Source organism: Schistocerca americana, chromosome X (genome assembly GCF_021461395.2).
Source record: "Schistocerca americana isolate TAMUIC-IGC-003095 chromosome X, iqSchAmer2.1, whole genome shotgun sequence".
Lineage (NCBI taxonomy): Eukaryota > Metazoa > Arthropoda > Insecta > Orthoptera > Acrididae > Schistocerca > Schistocerca americana.
In genome coordinates this window covers 444128816-444155786 of record NC_060130.1, presented here as the reverse complement: position 1 = coordinate 444155786, position 26971 = coordinate 444128816, and the positions used below count along the sequence as shown (strand labels likewise).

Here is a 26971-nt window from a genome sequence, read left to right as displayed (position 1 = left end):
GGTACACATTCCTAGGTACAATCATGGTTCTGTGTGGTATAAACATCTTGACTGGTTTTCACTTGACTTCACTGGTTTTCACTTGACTTGACTTGACTTGACTTGCAGGAAAGATCATGTGTGTCATCCATGTCGTAGAAGTTGGCTGTAGTAATGGTGTAGCTCCATTCTTAATACCTGTAAACTTGTAAATGCACCACTCTAAATATGTGTTTGTGTGTGTTGACTGTTAATCCAATTTGTGTTTTACCTATGCAGTGAACTAAGTGTGACAATTTAAATGGCCAGGTAATGTAGTATCGAAGTTCTATTTGAGTTTGTTTGTTGTGCAGTATCCGTCAACAAAATTTAAGGAAAATGGGAAGTTATTTTGTTCACTCTTTGTCAGTTTTTCTTTCACTCACTAAGTCTGTAAGTGTTGGCATCCATATCTAAATTACTAAAAGTCTGATTCTAGTGGTTTTAATATTAAGTTAATTGAAAACCAAAATAATTTCCACCAGTGTGTGATGGTGTGAAGGACCTCGTTCAGTGTACAGGAGAAAACACTGGGTTTCCTGACAACTCATTTTATTGTTGCTAATGAAATTCCCTGTTTGTAAGTGAAGACATCCACACCTGTTGCTGTGAGAGAAGCACTACTAACAGATAGCAGAGTTATACAGTTTTTATCAGTAAGATTATATTTATTGAGAAGTATTTGATGTACTGCAATTGAGTCTCTCTCTCTCTCTCTCTCTCTCTCTCTCTCTCTCTCTCTCTCTCACACACACACACACACACACACACACACACACACACAGAGACAGACATAATAGTTGGTTTGTACAGAGGGACCTGCCAGGATCTACAGACGAAATTTACGTTATCCAAATTTTAATGCTGAAAACTTGCAGAAAGTTCTCATCAGCAAGAACTATTTAATTTCTAGAAGTTTGAGTTTTAGAGATAAAGCAATGTTTGAAATTGTTTGCTGTATTCTGGAGGAAGGCTCTGATTTGATATAACTGCTGCAAAAGTGAAAATTTGAAGTATCAGCTAGGAAAATATTAAAGTTTTCAGATGTCATAAGAGTAGCATACATGCATATACTATTTACAAATCACGGTTTTTTTTTTTTTTTTAGTATATAGTTTCTTGGACTCAACAGTAGAGAATAATTGGAAAGGCAGGGAAATTTAGGAAAAAATTTATCTTTGGAGATTAGCTTTTAAAATAACACTGATCGGTTACATTCCTTCCACTGCATAAAAAATGGTGTCAGTGCCCCCATATAATTCCAGTGATTTCTTTGTGAAATGCAGTTTCTGACTTATTGCTTTTGTTCTTTTTTATATCTTTGCTCTGTTGCAATGTTATAATCTGCCCAACAACATTACTTCTCACTTAAACTATTGCAGTTTACACCATATTTAAAACTGTGTCACTAGAATGTTAATTGCCTAATATTTGTACCCATTGTTGTGAAAACAACAAAATTCATATTCTTGAGGAAAATAAAACCTTGTGTCACAGAGCGCCGACCGTCTAGCACACGTTGGTCTATCGATTATTCAGATGATTTTGAAACGCATCCCTATTGGTTTTTGAACATTTTTAAACACATTCTGATTTCCGAATGAATCATAAGTTGGTATTTGAATCCGTGCATAGTGTACGCGATGTGTGTGCCAGGGTAATCCACTTACAAATGAACTTTCCTGCAGACTAAAGGGGACGGGGCTATCTGAGCTGAGCGGAATAAAGCCGAACGGGTGAATGCCAACTGCTGTTTGTTTATGTGATTGATTGCGAATGATCAGCATTGTTATAATTTCTAGCGAAGTCCATAGATTCATACTACCAGTGTGGAAATAAACGACTAACAGGAATAACATTTAAGAAAGATTGCATATTATCTTCCCGATATATCCAAGAGAATGAAATTTTGACAGAAAATTTTTGGCCAGATCGCTACACTAGAAAGGGCAAGTTGTACAGTCCCCGGCTAGCAGCCACTTGAATTCTATTCAGGGAGTAGTGTGGAAAACACGTTGTACGAACACGTAATAATGCCTAACCAGAGAATAATCGCTGGATAACTAAATCGGTGATTCTGACAGGGGTAATAGAGTTAACTGGAGAATGAGTTTTGTCAGTGGTAGGAATAGTTACAGAATTAGTGATGGGAAGATTGTTAGAATGAGGAAGGAGAAGAAACGGGGACATCACACAAATTATGGAAGAATATGATGATTCCAAATTTATACAAAAATTTCACACTACTACTTTTTGATCTCATGCTTGAGAAACTGGAGCATATGAATGAAATGTGAAACTGTTTCCGAACATAAAGCTTTTTGCTTGTAGTAGGCCAAATAGGCATTTCATATTGGTACTTCGCGAATTGTATTCTGTCGTATTATAAAAATGACCATTATTATCAAAACAGTTTCACTTACTTGGTGTGTGTTACAATTACTGCAATATTAGAAAGGCCTATTTTCTTTTATCTAGTAGACAGTGACAAAATAGACGCAATCAGATCGAGAAACCACACCACAGTCTTGGGTACTATTTGTATTAACAGCTTTTTCAGTATTAGATGACGACATTTCAATTTTTCATGTAGCAAAACGTTTGACAAATTTTGATGAGGTAATAGATTCTTTTGCAGAAAGGAAAGCACGCCATGTAAAGCTGTAGCAAGATTAGACACAAAAAAATACTAGGAGCTAAGGACTGAATAAATGTGTATTGCTTGTCTCTTGTGTATACTGCTTTTATGTATCCCATATTTAATTTTATGCCACACAGAACAGCAAGTCATGAGCTAATAGGCAATAAAGAGTCCAAAATTTCTGAAGAGTTCATTTTCTAATGGTTTCAAATAATTCCGTCCAGTATTATTTGCGAGGTGTGGCGTTTGTTTTTAAAAAAAAAAAAAAAAAAAAAAAAAAAAAAAGAGAGAGAGAGAGAGAGAGAGAAAAAAAAGAGAGAGAGAGGAGCCGGATGTCAAACTGCTGGCCGGCTGGGAGCACGGGAGGCACCACAGGACCCTTTTTTTTTTTTTTTTTTTTTTTTTTTTTTTTTTTTTTTTTTTTTTTTTTTTTTTTTTTTTAGCGTTCTGTCTTGAACGCTCTAGGGAAGTGGGCGGAGGGGGGTTCGAAATATCTTAGATCCAGGGCTGTTGCGCAGAGCAGTCTTAGTTATGGTGGGAGGGGAGTCTCCACGTGATCTGTGTTTCCATTTAGTGATTTTGCTGTTTCCTCTTCGTTTACTGCTCTCACGTCAAATGAAAAAAAGTGATTTCTGTGGCTGGGAGCTAAAATATGTTATAGGTTTCAGATTTTATGTTATTTCCACCTTTCTGATAGTTGAGAATTAATCGCCTTGAGAACAATGAAGTTATTTTTGTCGCTTTGCTAAATAAATGCAGCTTTTATTTATCTCTTTCGCTGAGGCAGCCAATTTATTTGAAACGAAGTGTTAATTTTGACACTATTGGCTGCATTTCAAGCACATGTTTTCATCTTCTAGCTCGTACGGCATTGTGCCATAATGCCATAATAAAGAACCAAACATGAGATAATACAGTACTGGTACTCCAAGAAAATTTACATCCCGAAAACCACACTGAAAAACTTAATATCATGTCGAGGTCTACTTCGTTGGGAATCTGGATATACAAATGTGCACTTTAAGGCGACTTATTCATTTCAGTATGGTTAACGAAATTCCGACGCTCTTGGAGTATCCTCTGATGTCTTGTTTCTTTTATGACATAATTTAATATCTTTTAATGTTTTAAACACACGGGCTTCCTACGTCATCGTATCTGCATAAGCACGGTGACGCCTCTTATCTGGTGCTCTCTGGCAACTGCTGGAATAAATCTATTTCTAACTGATTGTAGGATAATGTTGTGAATTGTGGTTTGAAAAGCATTGTTTTCAAAGTAAATTTCCTTTTATGCTAGATGAACTATGTGCGAGAATGTACGATGAATTTCTTAAATCACAGAGCGTTTGACTCTCATTTAAAAATCAACTCTTTGATGACAACCCATTCGGAAGAGTTTCGAGCCCAGAAGAACAGATTTATGTTGGTATTAAACATTTTACTGGCTCATTTGTGTGATGTATCTTAAAGTGTAGAACGCGCAAAAAAGATCAACATTATATGTGAAAGCTTAGCTTCCCTTGTAGCAACACTATCTATATTAATTTGAACCATTAACTTTTCCTGTTCATTTGTTTACACTACTTAAGTGATATTGCTATTGGCTGACTACATCACCTGTCCTATGCTCTGAATATCCGCTATTACTGGCTGGCGAGATCACGTGACATGAGCTATAACTGGCTTAAAAAGCGCATCACAATCTCGATTTCAATGCTTCGGAAAGTAGCATGCGGTGTTCGGTGGAATGCGAATTTATACTTTTGTAATATGAAAATATGCAGCGTACATGTTGCTGCACATCAAAGTACATTCCAAAACACGTTTTTTCCTTCGGTGTTCCGTTTTCTAAAGTGCCAGAAAATTCTAAGCCGCTGTATGAAACCATAATCATTCAAATGTTGGACAAATTTTACAGTTCTGAGGGAAAGTATACTGTCACTTAACATGGAAAAAGTGTATCTTCACCCGGGAGAAAGTGCATGTTTAACCGGGAGATCCAGGAAAAATCCAGGAATTGTATTTCCTTGTCCACGTATACACCCTGATTCAGTTTATGTGCTCTCTTTCCCGAGCTTTGTACTAAAATTTGATTTCTATGTAAGTATGATACTTTTTGAAATTTCAGTATATTGTATTGGTATGTTTATTCAGGGTATAGCAACATGATTTTATCAACATATCCTTAAAAATCTTCTTTCTATTTCCCTTTAATTTGTATTAATAGTAACACCATGTTGGGTAGTGTGATATACAGGGTGTTAAAGAGGAATAGTTAATATTTCAGGTGGTGGTATGCAGGGTGGGCAGAAACAGTCTGAAAAGCTTAAAAGGGTGTTCAGAATAGGTTGTGCTGAGAAATAATTGTTAAGAAGAAATTCAATACATTGAGCTGTTTCCAATTTCACTGTCAAGGAAGTTGTCGGTTCATCATACACACAAATTCAAGAGCCTTCCAAATACAGTCTGTGTCAGTTGTTCTCATAGAATAGATAATAGTGTAAGAGACTACTCAGCTGTTCACTTGGGTACAGTCCTTACTACCACCCCATGTTCAGTTTTTATATCACTCTCTTCTATGCTTAGGAAACTAAATGAAGAACACATTTGGCAACACTGTATCTGGCAGGCTGCCTGAATTTGCACATGTAACAACCTGTTTGGCTAACTTCAGTGCTAGGTAAATTGGAAGTGGTGTAATGTATAAATTTTTTCTTCTCAGTTAAACCTACCCTGCAACACCCTACAATTTTTCCTGACTGTTCTATAATACTTCAAATAAAATATTGTGTACAACATGTCCAATTCTTATTGGTTAGACAGATAAAGCTTGTAGAATGTAATCCAATCAAATACTCACAGAAGATGTTAAGCTAAGGCAAATGAAAATTTCAAAGTTGATTTTCATAAATTCCGCCTCTGGCTTCAGTGCATTTTCAAATTCTCGTGAAAACACCACAAGCAACTTTTCTCAGGTTGTCTTGAGTTCTTTTTTTAGGACAGTACTATTCATAATCCAATCAATCAATTTCTCTCTTGTATACACATTTTCTTTGTAGACTTTGCTTTTCAACAATCCCCACAGCCAACAATCTAAAGGTGGTAAGGTCCGGGAATTGTGGTGACTAAGAACCATGACCATTTCTGCAATCCATTTTCTGGGAAATATTAGGTTTAGATAGTGCGTCATTGACAACTAGAATGTGCAGGAGCCCTGTAATGTCGGAAGAACATAACAATCATTGTAGCTAAAGAAACCTCTTCCAATAATGCTGGAAGCTCATTTTCAAAAAAGTCTAGGTAACTGGGGCTCTATTAGATAATGAGGTAATGCAACAGGCCCAATCAACTAATTGTCAACCATATGACACCACACATTTACACAGAAGTATTCTTGAAAACTTGTCCCTTCGAAGGCACCAACTCGGTATTGAAACCTCTGTGAATGATAGAGATAGTGGCATGCATATGTAATGTTAGCCACAGTCCTGTTGTGGAATACCAATATACATAGAAATTCTGTGTCTTTTTGAAAGATACATTCTATCACCTGAGTAATGTGTTCTGCTTCAGCTGCACATTATTCATTTGCATGCTTAGAAGAAACATGACTGCTAGGAACTGAGTCAGTCTTGTGAAACTAGAAATAAACCCTCTTAAGTCTGGTACTTTGTGGTTAGGAAGTCATATATAGTTACTCCAGGTAGCAGTAGCAGGATTTCCATTACAAAACCTGTACACAAATACCATACAGCATACTCACCATTGGTAAATATGTGCAACATGCTTAATCAATATAAATTGGCCAACAAATCACAATAATAATCACATTGAACAAAGCCAGTTACGTAAACCCAAACATGACTTCAAAATAAAAATGAGAGTTGATAAACACAAATCAATTGGAATGCTGACATGTAAAATCAAAACTTATCTCTGTAACCAATAAAAATTGGACACACATTATGTAGAATATATTATTTGGATTAGTCTATAATACCATTTCCTAAAATGTACTATTCCTCCTTCTTGGAAATTCCTGCTGTCCTTCAGGGCTGTGGGTGGTGCAGCCTTATGTTTATCAGCTGGGTAGATGTAGTGTATGAAAAGGAAACAAATTACCGAGTGCATCTCTCACCTTCACTTTTTCACCAGAGCACAGAACAGAGTGTCAACGTAATATGATAACTCTACCTAGAGTACATGAAATTTGCCAAACCATGGCTGGTGGTAAGGAATTCCTGCAAGAAGTAATTTTCCTGCATAGGCCATTTTGATTTGTAATAACTACTTCATTTCACTATTTAAAAATTAGTTAATTTGCTCCTCTTGGGTCTTTTCTACATACATATCAGTAAAAGGATTTTAAATGCATATAGCACACACATCTGTGTGAAGGAAGCAACATGTGATGGCCTCCTTAATAAGCATTTAGTACAGCCACAGTAGTTACAGGCACAATCACATGAAATCCATTTATAAACAGAAAGAAACGTGATTCTTATGTGGGTTTTGTCACTGTGTCAGCATACAACAAATGAAAATACATTAGTGTAACTATTTAAAATGGAAATGCAACTACATAATCAGCATCTTAAGATTTTTCTTTCTTTTTACATATGAGTTTCACGTCCGTGATAGTTGTGCCTGTAACTACTATGGCTTTGTGAAACCATTACTAGGAACATCATCACATAATGCTTAATTTACAAATAAAGTCTCTATTTTATTGAGGCTAATGAAAGAGACAGTCACTTGTTCCTTTCTCTACTCATCATGGATGTCTGTATATAAAAAGAGGGGGAAAACTGAGTGCATAGAAGAGTTGTTTCTTCAGTAATGTATGTTTCTGATACCCTCATAACAAAGCAATAGAAGACTTCACTGTGCCATAACCAAAACATTGTATTTTATGTCGTACAGAAACCAAACCACATGTGGTGTGCAGAGGTAATCAGTGAATTTAAATTTGATATGTAAATGTCAGAACACAAAGTTTCTTCTTCATAAAACAAGGACCTTGAACTATTCTTGGAATTGATACATTAGCATCTTGCAATAAATGTATAAGTCATTTAGCATGTGATATTTGTGTTTGATGGAGGTGTTAATCTGATAATAGTTAGAAACTTTCTGACAAAATTAAAACTGTATGGGGGGATCAGGATTTGAACGCAGAACTCTGTCTCTTCATAGGCAATGCTCATATTAATTGACCCAGTTGACAGTACCTCAAAGCCCAACTCGTAGCTTCAATCTACCAGCATCTCTCCTTAGCCGAGGAAGATATGCAGCAGAACTTATGTGGAGTTTGGAAGAGTGATAGAGAGGTAAATGGTGACAGATTTAAGTTTAGTGGTGTCAAGAGGGATGCTCAGATGGCTTGATGGGTTTGAGCACTGCCTGTAAAAAGCAAAAGTCCAAGTTAGAGTCTTTGTGATGAACACAGTTTCATCAGTAGCAAGCTTCATTCAGATAATATTTTGTTCATATTACAACAGTTAGACTTTCCTCCAAACTACAGTACACAAGTACGGTAAATTATCATTTACTTCATACCATATGCTCCTGTGTTTTATGCTTATTTCTGACTTTAATAATTATATTCAAAAACTGTATTAAGTTATAAATTTAATTATAATATGAGAATTTAATTATTGAAATTCTTAATCTGAATGTTAGTAGTTACTTTTCTTTCTCTTTTTGTTTCTATTGATAATTGAGATAAAATTGTTACTTTATTTTACTAACCAACTTTCTTTAGTAAATTTCTGATGTATATTATTGTACAGTCCTGCATTAGTAATATTGCCAGTAACTGTAAATGGGACACCATTCTGACTAACAACTTGAAAGCATTTATTCTTCGTATTTGCAGTGACAATTCAAAGTAATTGTTGCAATCTGTTTCTGTTGCAGCCCTTAATTTTTGTAAATATGAAACTTCATGCATAGTTATAATGAGACTGCAGATATTGGTTGAAGAAGGATTGTCGGAGTACTCAACTTTCAAATACGCTGAGTTTGTAGCAGCATGTTTATCATTTCATGATCCATCATGGGCAGAAGATGCACCTGAGGAGGACACCATGTTTGTTCATTACACATACCTGGTCCTGCTTTTAAAATTCAGGAAGAGTGATAACTTACTTGATTATGTAAGTTATGTTCTTCAGTATGTATTGATAATAAGAACCAACATACTAAACAAAATGTTATGAACTGAGCAGTTTGCTTTTTCTGTTTTTATTACTTTTGTTGAATTTTTTGGCTGTGTAACATTGGCTGCATTGCCTCTTTAGCTTTTGTGTGAAATGTGTCGCATACTGTTTTACGTCTTTGACTGGTTATTACATCTTTTTGCGGTATCACATGTTTGACACTGTAATTTTCTTTTCCCCCAGAGTTTATTTCAGAATATGCAGACTATATTTTACCCTTCTCAACTAAGTTGCCACCATTGTCTTCATACCCAACAGCCAATCCACCAGCTGTTTTTTTAACAAGTCATTTTTTTCTCAAAAGTTGACACATTCTGATTTTGGATGATCTTCCCCTGAACTAGCAAATAATGTTCTGCCATGTGTCAGCCAACTTAATGCATATCACTTTCCCCAATATGTGAAATTCTCTATCAGTCAGAAATACTGCCCAAGTTAAAGCAATATTCCATTGACCTGCATTTGTCCATTTAAAGCATTACTGAAAATGTGTGGCTTGAATGCAAAATGTATGTCACTAGCGATACATAGATTTGGCTTCATTCTAGCACTCATTATGAATTTTACCCCTGGCAAATACATATACCTTCAGTTCTAATCTCCATCAGAACATACAGATTTAGGTCTTCCTCAGATTTAAGTATTCAGCTGTTTCTGTAATTGATTAATGCAAATACTGGAATGGTCCCATTGAAAGGAACCTGGTTCATTTCCTTTCCTGTCCTTAACTAATCCAAGCCTGTGTTCTGTCTGTAATGGACTTTATTATAATTACAATTAATGTGGAACAGTACAAATATACATAATTGCCATTGACAGCAGCACATCGATCCCAGAACATAAGAATAGACTAGATGGCTTCAGTGTAGAATCTCCTGGGTTGCTAATGGATCCAGTTTTCAATCTACACCTGTATATCATAGGTGAAAGTCTCACCAAGTCTCACCTTTCAGAGATTGTTTTAAGGGGCTAAAGATATGCGAGTCATGGGGAATAGTGTTGTTGTGAATAAGCACCCCCTGCACTTGCTCTTGAAGACCTCAGCAATGTGTTGGCATTAACTGTTTCACCTTGTACTAGCCTGTCAACGAATATAGTTCCGTCTTTGTCAAGAAAATGAGTCGCGTTAAATTTTGGGATACTCCTTTTGAAAAGGACTTGGTCAGTTCCTTTTCTCACCCTTGTCAAATCAGAAATCCCCCCCCCCCCCCCCCCCCCGTCTCTCTCTCTCTCTCTCTCTCTCTCTCTCTCTCTCTCTCTCTCTCTCTCTCTCTCTCAAAGACCTCACCATCAATGGGCTGTTGAACTTCCTCTCCTCCTCCTCTTGACCTCTCCCTCCCTCCATCAAATGATCAACCCCCCTTGATCAATAGATTGATCGATCCCTCCTCCTCCTCCTCCTCCTCCTCCTCCGATTGATAGATCCCCCTCCCTCCTTCAATTACTCCCTCCCTTCTTCCACCTCTTTGTGGATGCTGAAAAGTTTAGCAGTTTAATAACTATCAAAATTAGCTAACATGTTTCTTTGGGTAGTGATGTTTGTAGTAACTTGCGTTCTCAAATAATTTCATTAGATCCAGTATTTTATTTACTGCTGTCCATTGACTGTTGTAGTTTACTGTTTTTCTATTGTTGCAGATCAGAATAATGAACCTGAATGAAGGATTGAAGTTTATGAAAAGTCTGACAAGGATAAAGAGTATAGTTCCATGTTCAGAATGGCCGGGACTGTGCAAAAATGTAGCAAAATTTGCTGCTAAGTATTTTTTGAGTTTGGCGTTAAGAACGCCAGAATGTGAAAATATGTTGTTAAAAGATGTTGCAAGTGAGTTTGTGTTGTGTTGTGAAATGGACTTCCAGTTTGTGTGTGATCATATGAGACTCATGCCCCATCTTGCCGCTACTGTGACACACATGTATATATTGTGTGAAGTTCTGGAGGAGAAGGTAATTTATTCCATATCTGATACATTTAATGTATACCTTAGATAAAAGTAATGATTGTGCAAATTATCATATTTGCCAGCAAAAACATAAAGTAATGAAACTGTAGATATCTGTAGATATTGAAACATTAGTGTATAGATAAGTAATCCTTCTTAAAGAATCCGAGTAATTGTGATGATAATAGACAAGGTGTATGGTCAGTGGCCATTTGTTACCACTGAGATGAGATGCAACATAGACTGTGATATGTAATGAGGCAAGGGAGCAGGAGGAGGATGAACAGGACCAAGACCGCAGTGAGAAAGGCACCTATCATTAACCAAATGTATTAAAGTATATACATGTTTCTAGGTGCTCCCATGATATTAATGCTGAAACAGAATCAGATTTTATTCTGTCGTGCCACTGAGCTGCTTGTTGTTGTGTGTGTATACTGTCTGCTACTGCGAGGCAAGTGCAAAGTGCATATGACCCGGGAATTTTTTCATCTGGGAATTTTTTAGAATTCCGGGAATTTTTCATTGTTTTAGTTTTCAGTTAAATTATTGTGATTTTTGACTGGTAAGAACCAATGCTCTAACAAAGGATATTACTGTATCCCGCTTCTGCAGAATAATGCTACAGCAACAAAACATGAATGACAGAAAAAAAACGAAAATAAAATTTAAGTCGCAAAGGAAATACGCCATATACAACAATAAAACACATTGCTCATACAAGCGTCTGCCAACAGAAAAGTGTGTCAAAGGCTTTAGGAAGACTATGCAATGCTTCCTAACAACAAATTGCCTCCGATGAGTGTGACATGACAGCTGTTTATATTAGATTCGTTTGAGCAGTTGCGGGCGGGCTCTTGTGCATGCGTAGTTGAGTCGCATATGACTAGTACCTTCTACCGCTTCTGGCTACAGAGGTGTGGCTGGGCTCCACTATCTAGTATTGCCGCGGTTCAGAAATATCATAGATCCGGGGCTGATGCACAGAGCAGTCCAAGTTGTAGTGGGGAGGTGGGTAGTCTCCACATGACCCGTGTTTACGTTTAGTGATTTTGCTATTTCCTCTTCATTTATTGCTCTCACATTAAATTAAAACAAAACGGATTTCTGTGGCCGGGAGCTATCAAATGAATTAAAATACATTTGCATAATTACTGAAGGCTAAAAAATGTTGTTTGTTTCTGGTTTTATTTCCACCTTTCTGACAGTCAAGCATTAAATGCCTTGCAGAACAATGAAGTTATTTTTGTCTGTTTGCTAAAGAGATTTGGCTTTTATTAAACTTTTGCACTGAGGCAGTCAATTTATTTGAAACAAAGTATTAAATTTCACACTGTTGGCTAGTTTCAACTGTTCGCTGCATTTCAAGTGCACGTTTTCCGTCTTCTAGCTCATATGGCATTATGCCATAATAAAGAACTAAACGTGAGATAATACAGTACTGGTACTCAAGAAAATGTACATCTGATTCTGGATATACAGATGTGCACTTTAAGCTGAATCATGCATTTTAGTATGGTTCACAAAATTCCAATGCTCTTGAAGTATCCTCTGATGTCTCTTTTCTTTTATGATGTAATGCAAGATCTTTTAATGTTCTACACGTACGAAGATGTGGGCTTCCTGCGTCATCGTAGCTGCGTAAGCGCAGTGATGCCTGTTACCTGGTGCTCTCTGGCAACTGCTAAAATGAACCTATTTCTAATAGGTCACGGGAAAATATTGTGATTGGTTGTTTGAAAAGTGTTACTTTCAAAGTAAGTTTCCTTTTACGCAACATGAACTATGTGCGAGAATGTACAATGAATTTCTTGACTCTCGTTCAAAAATCAAATCTTTGAGGACGACCATCTAGAAGAATTTCGAGCCCAGATCATCAGACATTTACGTTGTTATTAAAAAAATTTACTGGTACATTTGTGAGATGTATCTTAAAGTGTAACACGCGGAAAAAGATCATCATTATATGTGGAAGCTTAGCTTCTCTTGCAGCGTATTAATCTTGGAGGCAAATACTATATGTGAAAGCTTTGTTTTTCTTTTAGCAACACTATGTATATTAATTTAAACCATTAACTTTTCTTATATGTGTGTTCGCACTTCTTAAGAGTTATCAGCTGGCGAGATCATGTGACATGAGCTATGACTGGCTTACAAAAGTATGCCGCAATCTCAATTTCTATGCTTTGTAAAGTAACTTGCTGTCTTTAGTGGAATTCAAATTTATACCTTCGTAACATGAAAATAAGCAGTGTACATGCTGCTGCACATCTAAGATCTTTCCAAGATGTGCCCCCCCCCCCCCCCCCACCCGGAGTTTAGTTTTCTAAAGTGCTCGGAAATTCTATGTCGGTGTATAAAACCATAAACATTCAAAGGATTGCTAAGTTTTACAGTGCTGAGGAAAAGTATACTGTCACTTAACATGGAAAAAACAGTATTTTTAGCCAGGAGAAAGTGTATTTTCAACCAAGAAATCCGGGAAAAACCCGCGAATTTTCTTTCCTTGTCCATGTATACACCCTGCAAGTGAATTAAGAGTGAGACCAGCATTTTTCATTTGTGCATCACACATATGGTGGTGAACAAATTTTCATGAGGAATTATAATTTGGGCTATCTAGAGGTTCCCCCATGACCATCACGGATTTTGATGAAATTATGTATGAACAGTCAGATATGTTACTAATAAACATCAGTAAAGCTTCGCGATCACTAGTTCAATATTTCCAGAGATACAGACATTTGTTTGACCTCATAGCGTAGCTATGCCCCTTGAGTTTTCAGCATCTTTGAGACCTTATACCTCTGCCAGTATTTTCTTGAAAGGAACAAAACTAAGCCATCATGTACAACATCTTGCGCTCTCTTTATGGAACTAAAAAAAAAGTAGGTACTCAGCAATTTTTGTATGGTAATTTGAAGCAAAGGCGGCCGAAAAAATAGATGCTTGAAAAAATGTGAAGTTTAGCTTTTAATATCTCTGAAAGTACCTTGGGGATAAATCTGATACTTGGCACATATAAATTTCCCAATACAAGGTCTTCGAATACAAAATTTCATTCTCCTGCATTGCAGTAATTTACAAATTGAGGGCAAAGGTGATGATATTTTCTAGAAATGTGAAAAATGGCTATTTTGGTTCACTTTTACTAAAAATAGTCTGCAATCTCTTTTTAAACAGTTTTCATTAGAGAGAACATGTTCTATGCCACCTAAAAACTAGATTTGGTTTTGCAGTGTGAGGAAATAAGGCCCTAAAAATGCCAAGTTGGTGGTTCAGTGAAAATGAGTCCATATTCTGGTGGTACTCAAGTCTGACATCTTTTATTATGTTACACAATTATTTATTGCTCTCTGAGGAAAGAAATATCGAAAGACTTGATGACTAGGAAATGAGATAAAGAATAACTCAAAAAACTTCAAAAGAGGGGTGTCTTTCGTCACAACTCATCATTACATATTTCAGTCCGTTTTTCTGCTATAACTTCAGAATCAAACTGGTTATAAACTTCACAATTTAACTGTGCATTATCAGGGCAGTGGAGACCGTGGTAATAAAACTGTTGCATAACAGCTGCATCACACATCATACACCCAACCAGCATTTTTCTCACGTGATACACTGAAAGCTTTGGATCAAGGCAATCAGATAGCTGCAATATGTCTTGATTTCCGAAGAGCATTTGATGCAGTACCCACCTACGCTTATTGTCAAAAGTACGATCATATGGGGTATCAAGTGAAACTTGCGACTGTATTGAAGACCTTTTGGTAGGGACGACACACCATGTTATCTGGGATGAAGAGTCATCATCAGATGTAGAAGTAACTTCGGGTGTGCCCCAGCGAAGTATGTTGGGACCCTTGCTGTTCATGTTGTATATTAACGACATTGCAGGCAATATTAATAGTAAAATCAGGCTTTTTGAAGATAATTTACCTATCTATGATCAAGTCCTATATGAAAGAAGCTACATAAATATTCACTCAGATCTTGATAACATTTCAAAGTGTTACAAAGAGTGGCAACTTCGTCTAAACGTTCCAGAAATGTAAAATTTTGCTCATCACAAAACGAAAAAATGTACTATCCTATGACTCTATCATCAGTGAGTCACTGTTGGAATTGGCCAACTCGTACAAATACCTAGGTGTAACACTTTGTAGGGATGTAAAATGGAATGATCACATAGGCTCAGTCGTGGTTAAAGTGAGTGGTAGACTTTGCTTTATTGGTAGAATACTGGGGAAGTGCACACAGTCTACAAAGGAGATAGCTTACAAATCAGTTCTGTGACCGATTCTAGAATATTGCTCAATTGTGTGGGACCCATACCAGGTAGGACTAACGGGGGATACTCAACATTCACAGAGGAGGGCAGCATGAATAGTCACAGGTTTGTTTAATCCATGGGAAAGTTTCACAGAGACACTAAAGGAATTGAACTGGCAGACTCTTGAAGACAGAAACATTCCTGAGAAAGTCCATTAGCGAAGTTTCAAGAACCAGCTTTAAATGATCACTCCAGGAATATACTAGTCTCCTATGTATTGCTGATAGGGATCATGAAGATAAGATTAGAATAATTACAGCACGCGTAGAGGCATTCAACCAATCGAACTTCCTGTGCTCTGTGCCATGAATGGAACAGAAAGAAATTCTAATAACTGGTATAGTGGAACATACCCTCTGCTTTACTCCATTGTCACATTGTGTAAGTTTGGAGGAGGTTCATAGCAGTCTTCCTGACATTTTTTGGGGTCAATTAGTGTTACAGAGAATTATTAGTTTGTGTTTTCATTGCATAATGCTATTGCTGTGCAAGTTTTAATTCAAGTTTAAAGTACGGCGTACTTTGTGTTAGCATAGTTTGTGGCTTATGTGGAACATTATTGTGCTGATGAAAAATTGTATAAACCTGTTGCTATGGTCCATGGTGGTTTAATCACTGCTGGTTCTTCCTAAAGTGAGAAAAGCAGGATCCCCATCACTACATGGGCCATGCCCAATAGCGTTGCAACAGCAGCCACAGATGGGTTTCTTTACCACAGGTTCACAAACTCGGTATGTGTTCTTTTTACACAAGATCCCAAACCTTATGATACATTTCTATAAGTGTCAGCAACAATAGCTAGAAGACGTTTCTTTTAGGATTGTAAGCTTACATTTACGTCAAGCTACTTGAATTTTTGACAGGTTTAATTAATTTGCCGCAGAATGTCATGAGGAAAACTTTACCGCCTGCCAGATGAGATGTCACTGATGGGAAATTTTTACAAGACGGAACCCAAAAAATTCCACTTTTCAAATTGATTACCTCGAATTATTTGAGCCACAAAAAAGAGGAACCTATTCTTTTTATTGGATTCATTATTTGATTTAATTTTTTATAAAAAGAATTTTGCAGAGCTGAATGCAGTAGACATGTCAAGAAATACTTATTTGCAATTTTCTAACTAAAGCTCATTTGCTAGTCATCAGGATATTTGATCTTATCATTCACAGACAGTACTAAATGATTGTAGAACATAATAAAAAATGTCAGATTTAATTTCAGTGCTAGTGGAATATGGGCACATTTACAGTGCACCTCCAACTTCTTGTTTTTTGGGATCGCATTGAAAAACCAAATATAGTTTTTATTTAGAACATTGTCTCTCTAATGAAAACAGTTTAAAAGAGTTTACAGAATACTCTTCCCTCTAAAAGTAGGCCAAAAATAGCCATTTTCATGTTCTTTAAAAAATCTGTCATCTTTGCCTTCAGTTTGTAAACTATTGGAAAGAAGCAGGAGAATTAAATTTTATATTCTAAGCATTTTATTGGTAAGTGCTAAGTTTCAAGTTTGTACCACAGTTATTTTCAGATATATTAAAAATTAAACATAAAATCATTATTATTATTATTATTATTATTATTATTATTATTTCTTTCTTGTCTCAGACATTGTCTGGTTAAAAATGGAAGGTGACGCGGACCTTGATCAAGTGTGACTTCCTTTTAACTGTATGGTATATGTTACATTGCATTTAGGAACTTTCGAGTAATTGAACAAGTGTCAATAATTACAGATTTCTGTAGTTGTATATATAAGTATGGATGTAGCTGTATTGCATTGATGTACTGGTGGATATTGTGTGGTATGACTCCTGTAGTTGATAGTATAATTGGTAGGATGTCAACTTTATCCTGATGCCACATGTCCTTGACTTCCTCAGCCAGTTGGATGTATTTTTCAATTTTTTCTCCTGTTTTCTTTTGTATATTTGTTGTATTGGGTATGGATATTTCGATTAGTTGTGTTAATTTCTTCTTTTTATTGGTGAGTATGATGTCCGGTTTGTTATGTGGTGGTGTTTTATCTGTTATAATGGTTCTGTTCCAGTATAATTTGTATTCATCGTTCTCTAGTACATTTTGTGGTGCATACTTGTATGTGGGAACATGTTGTTTTATAAGTTTATGTTGTAAGGCAAGCTGTTGATGTATTATTTTTGCTACATTGTCATGTCTTCTGGGGTATTCTGTATTTGCTAGTATTGTACATCCGCTTGTGATGTGATCTACTGTTTCTATTTGTTGTTTGCAAAGTCTGCATTTATCTGTTGTGGTATTGGAATCTTTAATAATATGCTTGCTGTAATATCTGGTGTTTATTGTTTGATCCTGTATTGCAATCATGAATCCTTCCGTCTCACTGTATATATTGCCTTTTCTTAGCCATGTGTTGGATGCATCTTGATCGATGTGTGGCTGTGTTAGATGATACGGGTGCTTGCCATGTAGTGTTTTCTTTTTTCAATTTACTTTCTTCGTATCTGTTGATGTTATGTGATCTAAAAAGGGTTGTAGAAGTGGTTATGAAATTGCAGTGGTGTAGCCGATGTATTTATATGAGTGATTGCTTTGTGTATTTTGCTAGTTTCTGCTCGTTCTAGAAAGAATTTTCTTAAATTGTCTACCTGTCCATAATGTAGGTTTTTTATGTCGATAAATCCCCTTCCTCCTTCCTTTCTGCTTAATGTGAATCTTTCAGCTGCTGAATGTATGTGATGTATTCTGTATTTGTGGCATTGTGATCGTGTAAGTGTATTGAGTGCTTCTAGATCTGTGTTACTCCATTTCACTACTCCAAATGAGTAGGTCAATATTGGTATAACATAAGTATTTATAGCTTTTGTCTTGTTTCTTGCAGTCAATTTTGTTTTCGGTATTTTTGTTAGTCTTTGTCTATATTTTTCTTTTAGATCTTCTTTAATATTTGTATTATCTATTCCTATTTTTTGTCTGTATCCTAGATATTTATAGGCATCCGTTTTTTCCATCGCTTCTATGCAGTCGCTGTGGTTATCCAATATGTAATCTTCTTGTTTAGCATGTTTTCCCTTGACTATGCTATTTTTCTTACATTTGTCTGTTCCAAAAGCCATATTTATATCATTGCTGAATACTTCTGTTATCTTTAGTAATTGGTTGAGTTGTTGATTTGTTGCTGCCAGTAGTTTTAGATCATCCATGTATAGCAGATGTGTGATTTTGTGTGGGTATGTTCCAGTAATATTGTATCCATAATTTGTATTATTTAGCATGTTGGATAGTGGGTTCAGAGCAAGGCAGAACCAGAAAGGATTTAATGAGTCTCCTTGGTATATTCCACACTTAATCTGTATTGGCTGTGATGTGATATTATTTGAATTTGTTTGGATATTAAGTGTGGTTTTCCAATTTTTCATTACTATGTTTAGGAACTTATTATTATTATTATTATTATTATTATTATTATTATTTTCTCTCTCCCAGCATCTATTTTTTTCAGCTGACTTTTGTTTCACCTTTTCATTGTTTTCTAGGCCCTTATGTGCTCAAACTGCAGGATGAAATATAACTTTTAGGTGATTTAGACTATGATATTTGTAGTGAAAATTATTTAAAAGAGTTTGGAGTAGGCACTTTTTTTGTAAAAGTGAGCCAAAAATATCCATTTTTGGAATTTTTTAGGAAAATCACGAACTTTGCCCACAATTTGTAAGCTATAGGGAAGCATTAGGCAAAAGAAGTTTCATATTCTGTGACCTTGTATTGGTAAATTATTATATGAAAAGTTTCAGGTTTATTGGATAATTACTTCCGGATATGTAAAAAGCTAAACTTCCCTTTTTTAAAAAAAAAAAAAATAAAAAAAAAATAAAAAAAAATAAAAAAAAAAAAGCATCTATTTTTCGGCTAACTTTGCTTCAAATTATCCATACAAAAATTGTTGAGGAAATATTTTTCTTTTTTATTTCGCTTAAAAGAGTGCAAAAAGTTGTACAAGATGGCGTAGTTTTGTTCCTTTTAAGAAAATATTGTCAGAGATACCACATCTCCCAAAGTTGCCAAAACTCAGTGTCCTATTGATAACTACACTATGGGGTCAAACAAATGTCTTTCTCTGGAAATATTGAACTAGTGCGTATGAAACATTACCAGTGTTTACTGGAAACATTTGTATGTTCACACAAAGTTTCATCAAAATCTGTTATGGTCATGTGGGAACTGCTTCCAAAATTAAACCACTTCGCATGGAATGGCCCATATGTTAATGCTCCGGAGTCTGACAATAGTATAAGAAAGTATGAAAATGGAATTTGCTTACAGTATGTAATTTACAACTGTGATATTTTGCTTCTGTTCAGATAAACTTCCATGTCTGCTTACATACTGTTGCAGCTAACATATAGTAAAAAAGTCTGAAGTACAAGATTGTGGTTGATTGCAAAGCAAATGGTGGAGCACCATACTTAAAGCCACAAGAGTGATAAAGTAGTGTCCAACACATATTTAGAGCCAAAATTTAGACATGTTCTGTACAGATGTCTCGTGTGATAACTGCGGAACAAAATATTTTATATGTCACTGCGCAAAAACTTAGAGTTGAAAATAAACAGATGTAACTGGGTTTGTGTTGGGAATAGTACACACTTGTAACAGGGCATGTTCAGGTTTACCAAAGTGTCATTATTACACGATCCATTATTAGGACATGACAAGCAAACAGTAAGGAAGTATTAGGTTCACTGACACCTCATCTAACAAGGGAATGGTCAGACTTGTCCTGTCGAAACCTGTGTTGCTTTTTTTACCACTGTTAGTTAACAGTGCAAGAAGTCTGCATGCAGAATTTTAGCTGTTGACATGACCTGGAAGTCTGTAAACAATTTTATGAAGTAAGACATTATTATCGCATGGTTTCCGCACTTATAACTGCCTCTTGTACAACCCTGACCTCTCTCGCTACATTATACCAACGCCATCAAGGGACAAGGGGGCGTTAGCTACACGCCGCTTTCTTGCCACAGCAGTGAGAGAGCTGATTCCCCCAGTGAAAGCGATCGTATGATTAACATTCGTTGACAAATATGGCTGATATGTTATCTACAACATTCTTTCCAAATAGCTATGAAATAGACACAAATAAATATACGGTTTATAACAAGTCCAAATTTTATTTCTTGTAAATACCGCAAAAATGCGAAATATTGACACAATGTTCAAAACATAGGTTTTTTGTGCACCAAGAACATACAAGCAAAGACGACATATGACAGCCCTGCGAATCACAGACGTTGTTAGATGTCCGTAGACAAAACTGGGCTGGTGTTAGAAATGAATCAGGCCTAGTATCGGTATATTTCGAGGAGTGCCACGCATATTTAATCAAATTCAGAAACCGTGGGGAGGAAAATTGATAATGTACTACTGATTGCAGCTTGAGAATATTGTCACGGTGATAGACAGGAAATTGCAGTGATCTGCACACAATAATTTTCTCTGTTACTTTTCTGTAAAATGCCTTCCACTGACGGAAAAATTCTCTGTCTAAAGGTTGAATTACGTTCGTGGTGTCGGGTGGAATCTGAAGTATCTCTACTTCTTTGTCACGGTGGGCTCGGAATACAGCTTATAATGAATCAGACCTTTTATGACCTGACCACAAATCTAGAAGACTAGATTTGTTCCTGAAGACACACAGTGAACCATCCAGACTAATTATGGGCATTATAGCGTATGAATGGGTGAGTGCAGTCGTGAACTGCGCAATCGCCTCAATATGTTTTTCCCCTTTGAATGACAGTGTTCTTTTCGCACGCAACCTGACTGATCTGCATTGTACACGTACGATTCACTAAAACTATCGATCTTATTTTTTGCATTCGTAAGAAAAGCTTCTATCATTTCGATTTGTGTCACTTCATATTCCGACCTGTTTCTCGAAACAAATTTTGTTATTTTTCTTGCCACAATTTTATGTGATTTTTGAAGCGACTAATCCAACTTTCAGAAGCTGTAAATTCTTTAGCGCCTATCGCGTTGGCGATCTCTAATGCCCAATCACACAAAGTTGTATCGCTGACACTAAATTACTGTGTCTGGCATCAGTAAATAGCTCAAAAAGTCGCGCATTTATCTCCGTCGCAATTTCCAGTCGACTCTTACGTCGTCCAGCGACTTCCTTTTTCCATCTGTACAATTCACGTTCAGAACTGACAAAGCGATACTTATTTTGAACAGTACCGACATGTAGGCGTTTCTTACCACTTTCGTTCAACCAATACGTCACCGCTTTTTCTTTGGCTGATAAGGTAATTGTAGTTGCTGGTGTTACTTTCGGAGATAATTGATGATGGTACGTGGCACCATCACTCGAAGAGTCTTCATGAGTTCAACTTTCGTCGGTGTCTTCGCCGTCTGTAGATTCACAGTCTGCAATATCGAGTGTTTCAGTTGTTTCTAGCCACATGTCTGCGCCATTTATATGCTCGTCTAGAAGCTCAACAACAATGTCGCACAACACACAGTCTTCATGCGTGTTTTCTATTGATTGCTTCATTTGGCGTCTGTGGTATGTCTCCATGGCAAGCAGCTAAACATTTACAGGGTTCGCCATCACCTGTGAGGGGAGATTAAATGTTCACCATAAAGTGGCTTGCGGAGTATAGATGAACATGTACAGAACATCGTTCACCTCTCTAACCAGTTTCAGGATGGTATGTTTCGAAATACGTACCAGAAATTAAAAAGACGTGCATGCCACAGAAACAAATATTTGTTTCCTCTTTCCACCAAAACCGTGCAGCGATATTCCTCTTCAGTGAACGTCGCGATAAGACAGCCGCACTTCCCGACCATGAGCACAACACTCGCGACTCGCCATTTCCAGGGGTGGCCAGCCCTCCCTGCAAGCGCCAAGCAGGAAACACAGCCATGTTCGTGATTTTTTTAGGTGACTACCAGTTTATGTCAGCAGCTACAATTTTGCATACGGACCTTTTGCACAGTAAAATAACAGTGCTAAAAAAAGCAATGCATGTTTTGGCATGACAAGTCTGACCATTCCTTTGTAAGATTGTTTGGCCTGAAAGGAAGTTATTGGAGTGGTCTCTTTTTAGTGGGCTCCAGACCATTTATGAATGTGAAATACTGTAGCCAACTACAAATGAGTTTTACGTACTTGGAGATTGTAACTTGCCATATATGATGAAAACACCCAGGGCTACAGATACATATTCGGGCAGAATGTGCTTCACACATCCCATGTGTCTCAGGCTCTACTTGTTATCAGAGATTTGTGGCAAAACAATTTACACAAATAAGAAGTAATTCAGAAGTTATCAGAAGATGGGTTCTAGAACGTACTTCAAGAGTTGCTCGTCCACAATACTGAAGGCATTCAGCTCTTGAAGTGGTCCGTATTTAAAAAGACAGTATTTACCTTGTATGTGCGTAAATAATTTGAGAGCAAAAAAATAATTCCACCCTTAATTGGCTCATTGTCACCAAAATTGTTGTTGGCAGTGTTGTTATAATTAGTTTTTTATTTGTCTGTATGATTTTAACAAAAACTGGATTTTTTTTTTAAAAAATAAGTCGGTCTGTTTTGGTAGTGTAAATCATTCCAGAGATGCTCCTGTAGATGGATGTGTTGCTAATATTTTGATGTGTGATAATAAAAGTCACTGTAGATGACTATAACTCTAGTTCTAAAATTTTCAAAATGACTATTTCAGTGAAAGAGTTACAAAAGTTCCCAGTATTTTCTGAAAATGAGATGTGGTGACTGATGAGATTAGTGGGCTGATGTATACTGTGATTTGTAAGATAATAGGTGAAATTTATGAGAAGTATCAGTTACAGTGATGACTTTTGGTGAAGACCTAGCATATAGGACAGTGATTATATGGGGCAAGTCCAGTGATAATTATCATAGTGGTGGCACTATAAATTTTAATAACTCTAATGCCATGTGAGAGATGAAGCTGTAACCAGCTCGCATTACATTCTGAATGATTGATACGAGCATATTATTCGGTCACCTTATGTAAAATACAGTGATTTAATCGTATGGTTCATAACTAAGGACATTTTAAACTACTTCTTTGCCTGTTTCAAGATTATTGCTTGTTTGTTGCCACTGATATCCTGTATTTCAGTGTAGTGTTCAGAATCTAGCCAACTTGACTTTCCCATTTTAGTGCTGTAGGGCAGTCAGTAACAGCTTATAATTTATGATGAACTTGGCAGCTTGAGTTGCAATTCATTAATTGACAAATCATGAGCAGTTTTGACCTCATGGAATGCTATTATCAGGTGGGGAGACATGGTCTTGATTTGGTGCAGTGAAATACATTTGTCTGACTGACTTTTTGTGCCAAAATACATTCATCATAATACCAAAGATGTCAGTCAGTCAAATTACCTTGCAACAAGCAACTAGAAACCTTAGTTCCTCATATTAGAGCATTCTGTAGATATTTCAAACAATCTGAAAACTGGTCAGCAGAGCTAGTAAAAAGCTAAGAAGAAGAAAATGCAACCATGTGCTAAATTGCCTACAAGTTTAGATTAAGGACACTCAAACAGTGTTGTTGAAAGTCAAGGAAACACAGTGATAAAGACAGTGGATTTTCATTCGGTAGGATGATGATTTTGGTCCCCGCCTTATCATCTAAATAAAAGTTTTGCGTGGTTTCCCTAAACCGGTCCAAGAAATTCTATAGAAACACTGAAAGTAGGTTTTAAGCAATCCTACACATAATGAATCGAATTTCATCTTGTTCTGTGCAACTGTTGAAACTTATATTAAGTCTATACATAGTGCTCCTGTTCTAGAACAATGTAAATACAACTGTGCCCTTGTTAACCAACCACTTAAACTGCCATCAGTTGGTTAGTTACAGATGCAAAAATCATGATGCAATCTCTTCTTTTATCAAGTACCATTGTAAATCGTAATAATCATCATTTGTCTGTTGTGACACTTAGCAATGTAGGCTATTAGATTCCTCTTAGCACTGTGTTGTCTCAACACATTGCAGCCATCAGTGAACAAATTGAAGTCAGTCTGGCCCAGAAACTCTACACTGTGCCACTCAATGTGCCAGCAATGGCATCCATGAGTGTATTGCAGTTTTTTTGAGCTGACAGAGTGGCCATGGACGCTCTCCCTCCCTGCCACCTGTAGCAGCTGATGTATTCATGGAAACATTCAGACAGACATTGTTAAGATCGGCACGACTGTGCCTATGTTGTTGGCTGAGGTACGTAGATGACATCTTTGTCACATGTCTGCATAAGGAAGCAGAACTACACAGATTTCATGAACACCTAATCAGCTTACATAAAAACATACAGTTCGTGCTAGAAATAGAAAATAACAGAGCGATTACTTTTCTGGATATCAGAGGGTACAGAAAATCTAGCAGCAGAATAGGACACATAATGTATAGGAAACCAATGCACACCAACATACCACCCAGCACAAAAGGACACTATATTTTATATGCTACAGGCCGAGAACACCACATTAGTGATGCAAACAAACTCCAAAATGAAGTGGACAAGCTCAGGACAACATTCCATGCAAACGGATATAGCAGCAAAACTGTTCTATGAGCTTTGAGGCACAGTGAAGATAAAACAAGCAAGGGAACGAAAGGACCTCTTCAAATTGCTCATTTACATCGTGTGAGAAATGTCAGCACCCGTGGAGGAATTAAACCAATACTCCAGAATGGCAGCAAAATCAGAGATCTCTTGAGGCACACAAAAGATTCTGCAGATCTCTCCATACTTCATGCATCTGCAAACTTCAGTGTGATTGTGGTGAAATTTCAAAGACCCTCATGTGCTTGCATGGCAGCTGGTGATGCAGCAGAGAAAAATAAGAGAGGCCATTGAAATAATTTAATGCCATGGGAGGAGGGCTGGAAGTTATCACCCTGGCTGTCAGCAGTTACAGCCCATCAGATACATGTGTTTGTCAGGCAGCAGCTCCCCAAATATTCCCTGTGAGTACAAGCTGCCAATTCGCTGTTGCCTACTATTCGCCTGCCAGAGTAGCACAGGCAATAGCCTACCATACCAGCGCCCTTCCATAGCAATCTTCACTTAAAATTGTCGAGTAGCATATCAGAATGTGATGTCAGCAGCCACGTGACAACCATAATAGAACAGGATGTATACACTCTGGGAAACCTGGGAAAGACCCAGGAATTTTTTCATCCAGGAGGAGACCGAGAAAAACCCAGGAATTTTTTACAATCCCAGGTATTTTTCATTGTTTTAGATTTCAGTTAATTCTTTGTAATTTTCACTGGTAAGAACTGATAAACAGCAAAATGTGTCAAAGGTTTGAGGACGAAGACTATGGAATACTTCATAACAATAAACTGCTCCCGACAAGCATGACATCACAACTGTTTGAACAAAGTACAGTTGCCTGTAAACACGTGCATGCGCAGTTAAGTCGTGAATGGGCAGTGCCTTCTCCAGCTTCCAGCTACTTGAAGTGTGGCTGTTAGCTGTATCAGCAGTAGCAACAAGCAGCCAGATGCTACCCGCAAAAAATTTTTCTGGTGCATCCAAGCTGCCAGATTGCCGCATGCGCATTGCAGTCAGGGTTGTAGTGGGGAGGGGGTTAGTCTCCACATAAGCCGTGTTTACGTTTAGTGATTTTGCTGTTTTCTCTTCATTTGCACTTATCACATCAAATGAAAACAAAACAGATTTCTGTGGTTGGGAGCTAGCAAGTGAATTAAAATACATTCGCATAATTACAGAAGGCTAACATGTTATTAGTTTTTTTCAGTTTTCTGATGTTTATTTCCACGTTTTCAGCAGTCAGTCACCTTGCAGAACAATAAAGTTATTTTTATTGATTTGCTAAATGAATGTGGCTTTTATTAATATTTTCCCCAGAGGTAGTCAATTTATTAGAAACGAAGTGTTTCATACCACGCTATTTGCTAGTTTCAACAGTTCACTGAATTTCAAGTGCACATTTTCATCTTCTGTCATGTTTGGCATTATGCCATAATAAAGAACCAAACATTGGTAATACAGTACTGGTACTCCAAGAAAATTTGCATCCAGAAAACCACGCTGAAATGTTAGTATCGGATTGGGGCCTACTTCATTGTGAATCTGGACATCATGAATGTGCACTGTAAACCAAATTGTGCATTTTAATATGGTGTACGAAATTCCGCTGCTCTTGGAGTATCCTATTTATTTTGTGACATCGTGTAAGATCTCTTAATACTATATATGTACGAACATATGGGCTTCCTACATCATCGTAGCTGCCCATGCGCAGTAATGCATGTTTTCTGGCAACTGCTGAAATGAAGCTATTTCTAACAGGTCACTAGAAAATACTGCGAGTGGTGCTTTGAAAAGCATTAGTTTCAAAGTAAGTTTCCTTTTATACTAGATGAATTATGTTACGTGTGCGAATGTGCAATGAATTTCTTAAATCACAGAACATTTGACTCTCATTTAAAACTTAATACATTGAAGACTAGTGACTTAGAAGAATTTTGGGCCCAGAACATCGGAGATTAATTTCATTATTTAAAATTTTACTGGCACATTTGTGTGACGTATCTTAAAAGTGTAACACGTGGAAAAAAAAGACCAATATTATATGTGAAAGTTTAACTTTTCTTGTAGCTTATTAATCTTAAAGACCAATATTATAAACGAAAGCTGAGTTTTTCTTGTAGCTTCCCCACGTACATTAATTTAAACCATTAACTTTTCCTATTTGTGTGTTCACCCTACTGAACAGCGATGTTGCTATTGGCTGACCACCTCACGTGTCCT

At 36.8% G+C, this 26971-nt stretch overlaps 1 protein-coding gene across 1 annotated transcript in view; it reads left to right on the top strand.

The window, feature by feature from the left end:
• Positions 1–26971, top strand: part of LOC124556067 (serine-rich adhesin for platelets-like) — a 209365-nt gene that overhangs the window by 162791 nt on the left and 19603 nt on the right. Inside the window, exons 4-5 of the mRNA XM_047130096.1 lie at positions 8581–8819; positions 10521–10829. Coding sequence (XP_046986052.1) covers positions 8581–8819; positions 10521–10829 — 548 coding nt within the window. The remainder of the gene's footprint in view (positions 1–8580; positions 8820–10520; positions 10830–26971) is intronic.